The following is a 10,967-nucleotide window of genomic DNA, read 5'->3' as shown; positions in this document are numbered from 1 at the left end:
ACATCGTTAAAGGAAATTTTCTGGTATACGATCTTGTTGGCTTCATTTGGGTAAGGAGAGATTGAAAGGTGAAGGCAAAAGCTCAAACCCATTCGATATGGTCCTTTCTGAATTTTACAAAAGATAAGCAATAACGCTTATCAACTAGAGTTGCCAGCATATATGCAAATGTATTCTATTGTGAAGGTTGATAAATTGAAGTAATCAGAATCATCTATGCTTGTTGATGAATCACCTAGCACTCTACCTGCCATAGAAGACCTTGGAATCAACAAGTAATTTGTTCTTATAGAAGACACTCTTTTGGAGATAAAAACAACCACGACCAGGAAAGGTACTCGCAAAGTATACTGGATTGGTTTGAAAGGTCATCATCCTAGAACAGCGAAAGTTTTCTAAGGACTCTGTGCAATCACAATTTCCTCATCTCCAATTTTAAAGAACCCATAGGAGGGGGTTCCTCCAGAAAAGAAGGATAGCAATGATCAGGGATGATCTTTGGACTGTTAGGCATTAATAGTTAATGGGCTGTCATTAACGTTGCGGCTACTATATATTCTGTAGCACATTCCTCTAAAACCAGTATTGCAGTCACGTAAACACAGTCTAACTCTACAATAAATTCTTGTCAAGAAGCGGCACACAACGACAAGCGAGATTTCTGGGATTTATGGGATTTCTGAGCAAATCAACAACGGCAACATAGCATATAGGCTATAAATAAAGGTGTATTTGATTGTTTTAGGACAGGCAGAAAAATTAAACCAGTTCGCCCTTTTCTTGCTTCCTGTAATCCTCTTTGAAATTCAATCAATACAAGAAGCCCAGTTGATCCTTTGTTCTTAAGTTGTGTTATTAATTATTGCATGTTTATTAAGTTGAATTTTGGGTGTTAGAGTTCCTCTTGTGGTATTTTGAGTGCAGGATTGGGAAAACTAAAATACAAGCAGATCATTTTCTTATACATTCATTTTTTTATATATTTTGGATAATTTTGTATTACATATTATTTGGATAATTTGAAGTATTTAAAATTTTATATTTCATTTTAATTCTTAAAATTGAAACCTGTTTCTGATTTTTGAAATTCTTACAAGTGTTGAAATAATTTACTTGCGAACAATAGTAAGTCTTAAGCAGAAAATTTCTGTAATAAGTAATAGAATAGATTCAAAATTGATATAGTGCTTAGACTTTATCACTCATTAGCTTAAGTATTTTTATTTTTTATTCTGTTGTTGTCAAAATTCTCAGCAATAAATTTATAAAGATAAAATTGTAGAATAGTATATATTATGATTAATTAATGAATGATTGTTTAGTACTTATACAGAGAGATGTTTTTGATAGCATAAATAATGATGTAATTTTTGACAATCTCTAAGGTTTTAGACCTTGTCCAGTTTCACTTGTAAAACATACTTTTAGATATATATTTTTTTATTATATTTTATTATTACTTATATATTGATCTGGAGAAAAAAATATATATTTTCCAAATCCACTACCGTTTACGCCTAAACTTATAATTCGAATAAACTTCCTCAAAGTTTTTGAGTAAATGAGTATGTAAAAGAGATGAAAGCACATACCAAATACATTTGTCACTGAAATTGTCTATAGTTGCTAAATTAACCCTTAAAACTTTCTAATTAGTCTAATTAAACTCAAAAATTTATTATGAGCCAAATTGACCCTTGAATTTTTAATTATTCTACAACTCAAATTTCAAGGTAAAATACAAAAAACTAATTTGCAATAAATTTGATAAAATAATAAAACATCGCTTCCAATCATAATAGACCAATCTCAATTTTACATTGAAGTTTTTTATTTCTTAATTCGAATATACTTGATTTCAAGTATATAATTTCTTTTTTTTTTTTCTTTTATAAATAAAAAATTCATTTTTCAAAGTGCAATAAAACTGTTTACTTTTACGTTTTATTTTTAAATGATATAAAATAGATATACAATGAAATGTGAAATGTGAAAAAAAATTGAAACTTAATTAACCAATAATCAATATTGAAGGCTTGTTAAAAAAAAAAAAAAAAAAAAAAAAAAAAAAATCTAACTATTGGGCCAATTGGAGAAGTCAAAGAAAACAATTTGATACTTCAGCCGTCAAATTAACCTGTCTTGGTTCCAACCTTCAAACAAATAAATCATCAGAGCATCTGGATTGAACAACAATATCAGTTGAATGAGAATAGGAAAGTTAGGGGAACAACACTATATAGGAGTACTATAAGCCATAACTTTCATGAACCGAAATTAACAATCATGCAATTATACACCTTTCGTACTAATTCTACCAAGGTAAGGGTCATATCTTGACCCATGAACCAAATAAAGCATCAAAAATTGGCCATCTAACCGCCGATTAGCCCACTGATCAATCATAATCTCAACAAAATGGAAAGGGGAATGGCTAACTATGGCATGGCAGAGAAGATAATGATTGGAATTCATTTTATCACCATGACAAAGTTTAAGCAAAAAAGAAAAGGTTACATATAGCCATATACATCCATGATGAATTTTGTCAAAGACTAGTTGGAAGATGCCATACAACATAATATCACTCGGTCTGTGTTGCTGGAAGCCGTAGGCAACGCCAATCGAACTCACAAAGATCACGAGCTGACTTGCCATCGTTGTCTTTCAAATTGGTGTCAGCATTTTGCCTGATAAGAAACTCAGCAATGTCTTCTCTATCACAGACAGCAGCATAATGCAACGGTGTTTGGCCGTCAATATCCTTCCAACGATAAAACAAAAAAGAAAAAAAATTAGCAAACCAGCAATATTACAACAATGGCAAGGAACAGACAATACCATTATTACAGTTTTTTCCCCCAGGTTAAGAAGAAAACTTTAGAATGCATAAGTTTAGTGAGGTTGTCACAATACAATGAATCCCGTGGCCGGTGCTCTCCAACAACTACTAAGCCTTAGTCCAAAATTAGTTTCCAAATAATCAAAATCTCACTATATATCATATTAACTACTATAAAGATCTAAAACAAAAAAAGAACGCTTTGCCATGCACAAAATGGAATAAATATTATCCAATTTTGAATCAGAAACATGAGAATTGTAAGTAGTAGGAAGCAGACATTGATTAAATTTTATAACTTCAAAACAATATCATCTCAATCCATGATTTCAATAGAGTAATATCGTAGTTGCAACAATCCTGCAAACTGTGACTACAAACAATCACTAATTCTTACCTTTGCATTTATGTCAGCACTCATTCCAACAAGAACATCCACCACATTAAGATGGCCTCGATCTACAGCCCAATGCAAAGGGGTCCGGCCCTCACTATCTGCAATGATAAAAAATAATCTTTTCAGAAGAGGATAACAGTCAGGGGTAACCTTTCTGCCGATACAGGTTAAGCAAAAGACATTCTTAAAAATCCTTCTTGAAACTCATGCTTTAATGAACAAGTGGGCATATCAACAGCAAGAAGAGAACATGCACATTGCATATAACATTTTAAGAACACAGTGAAGATACTTACATAATGCCTAAAATATCTAGAAAAGTTACCAAAAAAGATTGGCAAAGTTTCATGATTACAAGATATCTCAGCAGCTGAATACATGATAAAAGAAAATAAGCATGGAGAAACAAATAAAATAACATCTTTAGCTGATATATTTAACTTTCCATGTTCTACCACAAGATCATCAAGTTTGAAATTGTGCCCCCACCACCCCCCCCCCCAAAAAAAAAAAAAAAAAAAAAAACTTCAGCATCTGAAGCTCAAGTTACTATCAAGGATCTCAAGCTCAGTTCCATAGCTTAGTGATTGTAGACCTCAAAATCAGAGGTTTTTTCCTAATGCATTATCTTTTCAAAAATAATAAGGAATCTAAATTTAAAATAAATGAATAAATAAATAAAATATATGGTAATCCACCAGTTTTATTACATTACAACCAAATGAATCATCTTCCCAAGCTTCATAATTATGCCTATGATTGCAGCCTCTTGTGAAACTAAAAATTCTAAGCATTTTATTAGAATGCTAAGGTTGATCTCTGCCGAAGGAGATAATGGGCCATCTTCATGCAGCCCGTCATGTTCACATCTTCAGGAATTTACTGATAACTTTAGCATTGACATTGGCATAATAGCCATTGAATAATGGTTTTAATACTAAAAAAAGGAGATAAAAAACAATGGAATATACCTTTCAAGTTAACAGAAGCACCACTTTCTATACAATTAAGCAAATTCTTCACATCTCCTTCTCTGGCAAAGGCATGAATATCTTCCAGTTTCCTAATACAAGGAAACATCAAATAAAGGATTTTTAGACGCAGGCATAAGAATGCTTTGGTTCAATATCATAGTATCTATTGACAATAATAAAGCTTATATAAATACAGGCTTGTGTAGTTAGAAAATTTAGAAAGATGTAACTTGTATATGAACTTTCAAATGTTGTGGATCATCCTTCCTTTCCTTCACCTTGTTCCTAAATCCCACATGTTATAAGAATGATTTCCAGTTGATACAAGCAACAACTTTGCTAATTGCGAAACAGGATCACACCAACAAAAATTCCTCATCCCTAATTCTCTCTCTCTATATGTCTTTCATATAAGTGCAAGTTTGCTGAGAATCTACATAACTGACATAGAAGCATGGAGAATAAAGGCCACTGGGGGAATCAATGTCCAATTACATTACTAGACTGGTAAAGAAAAGGTCATCGTGATTAAACAAAGCAGGTAGATGTTGCAGACTAAGAAAAGTATTAATCTCTCCGACATATAGATACCTCAAGAAAGCCTTGTTCTAATACAAACTAGATTAGACACCAAGAATACAAAGCTGATCTCATACTAACAGAGCCAAACCAACACCAACATTTATGTGTACACTTCCCATATGTGTTTACTTGCAAGTACAGTATCACATGAAGGTCTAAGAGACCGCCTTCAAATGAATTTAAGAGCAAAAGATGTACAAATTAAAAATGATGCTCAATGCATAGAATTTAAAGAAACTTACGACTCATTTCCAGATTCCTCCTCAAAAACAAATGTGCTGAAAACTGGGCCCATAGATGCTTTGACGTCTGAACTTCGTGCATCACCATCTCCATCCTTTCTTTTCTAACCATTCATATGTTTAAGACATAAAAAATAAACAGATAATCAATATGCAAATAAACACATCGACCTAAGAAAAGGGAAGATGGTGAAACAAAATTAAAACCTCACCATGGCTGAACCAGAAGCCCAAGAAGGATACAACTCTGTGACAATATCAATGTACTTCTGCATTGCATCTTCTGGAGGCATAGCACCCAACTTCTGCCATGCTTGCCTGGTATAATTTTGTCCAATAAAAATAGAAACAGATAATAATACGCAGCCAGACAATATATACTGCAGCCATATAGAACCCAAAGAACAAATATAAGTTCCAAGAGATCATATGCTCAAATTATCAATTCAGATACTCCATAGTTTGCATTGACATGTGCATCATGGCAACTATGTATATGTATATATATATATATATAAAGAAAGATGAGAAGAGAAATTATTGATTATTGCATAAAAATAGAAGTACAAAAATCTACAGGAGTGCCATCTGTCACATTTTATGCATCTAGTAACCCTATAAGCCAATTATGGAATATCAAGACTTAAGTGTAGCTTCAACATCAAGTGAAGTGAAAAGTTAGAAAGACGCTTCAGTATCACAGTAAACAAGTAAGTTAAACTTCCATTAAAAACCTTAATCATACCTAAAATATCATTCTAATCACCAATTACTCAATTCTTAACATTTCAGGTTCACTTTCATCACTTCCTCACAGTAACTAAAATTCATCTTAAGATAAATCCAAATAAAGCCAATGCCGCTTAAGAGAGCAAGATAAATACCATTTCGCACGAGCGCTCATTTTGAGAGCCGAAGGAGGAGGAGTACTGCAAGGCCCCTCGGTAGCAATCTTATACAGCGCGTAAAGCTGCAACTGCACATCCGTTGACACCTTCTGCGACAAGCGATCCGCCGCAGCAGCCGCCACAAATGCCGTCGCAGCACTAAAAGTCTCGTCTAGTTCTGTGCTCTCAACACCCTCCCAATCATCATCATCGATGTCATTATCACCAAACTCACTTCCAGCTGTGCTCTCGTTCCTTACGCTACCATGCTCAGCCATCATTGAATCAGTATCAAAGAGAGTGGAAACATCGCCGGCAGCCGCCATATCACGGGCACGCAAGCCATAATCAGGGTTTGATTTGGGTCTTGGGGGGTGAGATAGATGAGATTCGGAGCTCCGCGAAATGGTGAGATTGTCGTCTTTGAAGGAAACGAGTACGGAAATGAGCTTGGCAAGAAGATAAGAAAAGAGCAGACCTATTAAAATGGATTGAAGAAGCTGTTGCCAATCTCCCATGGTGGACGTCAATAGAAGAAGAACAAAACCTTTAACCCTAGAAATTAAACAAACTAAAAATGGGAAGACATGAATAAACCCTAGAGATTGAGTGAATTTGTAGGAGTAGAGATGACAGAGAGACCCTAAATTGAAAGGGGCAATTTTCTTTCGCGTACTAGTGAGAGAGAATTTTTCATTTCTATTTTTTTTTTTCTTTTTAAGAGAGAATTTTTGGCGCCGGACTTATGGTTGGAGACACGTAACAAGGGTGTTTCGTTGAGCCGCCATGAACCGTGCAATCCGATTTAAAGCTACGATTCTCGGTGGTTCAACAAAAATAGCAATGAGTTAGGGTTTAAATATTTTAAATTATTTTACACACTAAGATATAGTTTAATGGTAATTACATATATGACTTGTCAATAAATTTATATTTGAATTCAACTCCTCCAATACTCTATATATATATATATATATATATATATATATATTTAAAATTTTTTTAACTTTAGTATTTATAGATTTTATGACTTGTGGAAATTGTGATTGTGTACATATGAAACCTAATTTTTAATTAGATGGCAACTGAGTTGGTAAAAAAATCTATAAATATTGCCAAATGAATCTATATTATGTGAAAAAGGTGAGAAATTACACTTTTTACCCCCATTAATGATCCCACCTATCTCTTTTCATTCATAACCCCTACCGATCAAATTCCTAAAAACTTTATTCTCTGCACTCCTTTTAACCAGACTTGAATCTTATTCTCTTCAAATCAAGTATAGAGTCCAATCTTACCTCCTTCCTCACCACACGATCTCTTCTCCCTCTTCTCCCCATATAATAACGTAGTTTCATAAACTAATCAAATCAACGAGAAGGTATCTAATCTTATAGGTTTACTTTTTTATTCACTATTAATGTTAAGATTAAAAAAGATTATTGAGGAAGCAAGTGTGAAAATGAGGAAGGCAAGGGATAAGATGCAATTGCTGGAGTTGGTGAGGGCAATTGCTCGAATTAACGAGAGATTGAGAGATGTAAGAGAGGTAGTACAGAATGGACGGTTGAGATTTGCTACTGAAGAAGTGAAGGAGTTGAAAAAAGCCTTACGAACTAAAGATGAAAAAGAGAAAGATCCTTTTATTTAAAGCTTATTAAGGAAGGAGTAACTCAATTGCTTTGAAGAGGTAACAACATTTTTTTGAGAGTTTTTATTGCGAATGCTCCATTTGGTTGCTGGAGAAATTGAGGAAAATCAAAGAATATTTGAGTTGGATACTTTTTATTGGTATTGTATGAGCGATAATTGGATATCTTAATTTGATTTGGCTGACTTTGAATATACCATAGTATTTTATTTTGTAAAGTAACACATTGCGTAATAATAAAATGGAGAATTATTATATTTACTATTTTGATATTATATTGTAATTTTTATTGAGGTTATTGTTTTCCATTTTCACTTTGCAAAAATGTTAAGAGCACTTTGGATTTTGATTTTGTTTAGGTAATTAATCGATAGGGGTTACCAAGATAAGGAGATAGGTGTGGAGCATTAAATGGAGATTAAAAATGAAATTTTTTTAGCTTTTCCATATCAACATGACTTATTTGGTAATTTTACGAGTCTTTACTGACAAAATTCAGCTGACACATATTAAAAACTAGGTCCAACATATGCACATTCACAATTTCGGCAAGTCATGTCATCCAGAAATGCCAAAATAAAAAGTTTAGAAAAATTTAAGCGCTCAAATATTGTTGTTTTCCATTATGTCATCAAAATAGAAAAAAATAAAACTTGAGACACTAAAAATATAATTATCTCAAAATAAAAGGTTGATTGAATTTAAGTTAGAGAAAAATATAATTGTACCCTTATATTTTGTCGAAATTAACTACTTTACCCTTATATTTTTTAAAATACATCACCATACCCTCATGTTTTAGGTCTCTTATACTCAGCACCCCTTCCGTCTTTTTTTGCACTTTCAAATTTTAAATTGCTATGAAATGACATTAATTATCATAACTAAAAAACAAAATCAAAAACCTCTTTCCTCCGCGACAGAAGCTCCATTTGTCACTGTCAAAACCTAACTTTTGCTTTAGATTCCTCAGCTTTTATGGGATCTAAACTCGATTTGCAACATCCAATCTCATGTTCTAATCATCATTTTCAATTAAAAATTTTGAAAAAAAATATCATGCTTCTTTAAATTTAAAACTATACCAATTCATAGAAAATAATTTCATCTCAATTAAGGAATCTAATATATATATATATATATATATATATATATACATCAATATAATGCAAAAAATCATATCAGTTTAAAAAATTTCCTTTATAAAAGTCAAAAACCATATTATCTCATTTAAATCACACATGTCTTATAAATTGAAATTATAAAAAGAATATTAAGAATATGATAATTAGAAAAAGATCGAGATAAGATCTGCAGTTGGATTTTTAATCCATAGAGACAGAGTGTGTGTGTGTATAAGAAGGGGAAGGGAGATCTTAACAATGATTTGAGGGAAGATTCTTAGATGCAGGTGGTAGTGGTTGTGAAGGGACAGAAAGTGTGATGAGAGCCAAAATCCACGGAAAGAGATTTCTGGAGTTGTTTGCTGGAAGAGAAAGAGAGGAAGGAAAAGGATATTTTGATGAAAAATTTTCTTCTCTCTCTTTAAACCGTTAGGTTTTTCTTTCACCTTTTTTTTTTTTTTTTGAAGTGCAAAATTTGGACAGAAAGGGTATTGTTGTAACGGTCCTAAAACATGAGGTATGGTAGTGTATTTAAAAGCACACAAGGATAAAATAGTTAATTTCGATAAAATATAGAGTATCATTATAATTTTTCCTTTAATTTGATATCAAAAGGGATCAAATCGATCTGAAGCCTATTTTGACAGTATTGTCTACTAATTCAAGGTTTGTCCATCTTTTGTATAGACTTCCTTATGCTTGGATTTGATATAAAGCATCTCAACCTTAGTATGATATTGTTCGTTTTGGGCTCAGCCGTACGATTTTATTCTTAGGTCGAAATCTAACCTCTACACTCAAAATACATCTAAAATAACCCAATTTATCATTTTCATAATCCATTAAGTTAAAATTAAATTGAAAAGCCAAATAATCCAAATTCTAGCCAATGAGATATTTTTGTTTTAACCATGTTGATTAAAAAATAAGTGACTAAGGCTTGAACCCTGAGAAAACTGAATTTAAAGCATCTAAAAACTAAGGACAAACCATTTAGAAATTTGAGTTGAACCAAACTAATTGAAATGAACCAGACCGACTACATAATAAAATTTAGGAGAGACTCCCTTCCTTCTCAGTGTTGTAGAGTCCCCCTTCTCTTCTTTTTTTTTTTTTTTTTAGTGAAGCCTCATTGGAATTTAACAAACAAGGACTCTAAAACTATCTACTCATCACAAGGATCTCCAATCCAGCAGTTGTTTGCAAGGATTAGCTTCCATTTGAAAGAAATCGTGATATTTTAGAGTCGGAGTTGCAATAGTCTCGAGTTTGAGGCTTTAAGGTAGGCTCGATCACTTCCTCGCCTTCCCTATTTTGTTTGAGTACTTCTATGTCGAGTGTGGTGGTAAAAATCGAAAAACCTAAAATGGTAACATTGAACCTTTCCGGCCAAAAGGTTCACACTCGCTGCAAATTAAGCCTAGAAATGCGATATACATGTTGTTACGAACAAATTGATGTATAGCTTGTCAATTTTGGGGGCAGTTGAATTGGCCACTGCGCATGGTTGTCGATGGTGGCAGTCTGGTGAGCCAATGATGCTTCGACAAGGTTCCATATACATTTAATTGGTAAGCCGATTGACAATAAATTTCAAGTATTTAATTATATAGCCGAAAGTTTCTAATATGGAAACTAATGTTAAGTGAAAATTATATGAATCAAATGGCTAGCTTAAAATATGATTAAGTATTAGAGTGAAATAATTTTAATGAAATTATGCTCCTAGCTCGATAAAGGTTGTACTTTAAACTTCGGGAACAAATTTGCTTTTAAAGAATTCTTTTTAAATTGATGAGTTTGGTTCATTCATCTAGTCTTGTGACTAGAATTAGTATTTATATGATGATTGGATATTTTCAATAACCGTGTTTAGTAAGTTCATTATGAATGCCATGCAATTATATAATTAATCCAGATATGTATGTATATTGATGTCGAGATTTGATATTATGGATTTGAAACATGTAGTTAATCTAGATTTTAGGGAAAAATGTTGTTGAAATTTTGACAAGACAATTGGAACAAACTATAGATGAGATTATAAAAATTAATTTAACAGTGAGAAGAATCGTGATAAAAAAAATTAAGATAAGAAAAATAAATTAAAAAGGATAGTTGAGAACTTATGAATCTTTGTTGATGATGAACAAATCAAAATTTGATGGTAACAAGAATAGCGAATCTAAATAGTTAGATTAAATCCTACAATTAGAATTCACTATGTGATTGATGGCAAAGGCCGAGAGAAAGGAGACTAGCTTG

At 32.5% G+C, this 10,967-nt stretch overlaps 1 protein-coding gene across 1 annotated transcript; it reads right to left on the bottom strand.

The window, feature by feature from the left end:
* Window positions 1-2,240: 2,240 nt before the first annotated feature.
* LOC149491720 (acyl-CoA-binding domain-containing protein 1-like) lies at window positions 2,241-6,710 on the bottom strand. The gene is made up of 6 exons (XM_089717082.1): window positions 5,922-6,710; window positions 5,250-5,355; window positions 5,038-5,141; window positions 4,211-4,302; window positions 3,240-3,337; window positions 2,241-2,764 (listed from the first exon to the last, which is right to left on the bottom strand). Exons 1-6 carry the CDS (start codon window positions 6,440-6,442, stop codon window positions 2,585-2,587), a joined length of 1,101 nt encoding a protein of 366 aa, XP_089573208.1. The 5' UTR covers window positions 6,443-6,710; the 3' UTR covers window positions 2,241-2,584.
* Between the last annotated feature and the right edge of the window lie 4,257 nt (window positions 6,711-10,967).

The sequence above is a fragment of the Jatropha curcas genome, unplaced genomic scaffold (assembly GCF_041381405.1).
Source record: "Jatropha curcas cultivar XTBG-Jc1 unplaced genomic scaffold, XTBG_Jcur_1.0 HiC_scaffold_758_pilon, whole genome shotgun sequence".
NCBI lineage: Eukaryota > Viridiplantae > Streptophyta > Magnoliopsida > Malpighiales > Euphorbiaceae > Jatropha > Jatropha curcas.
The sequence above is the reverse complement of the archived record's forward strand: the minus strand, read 5'-3'. Positions and strand labels throughout refer to the sequence as shown.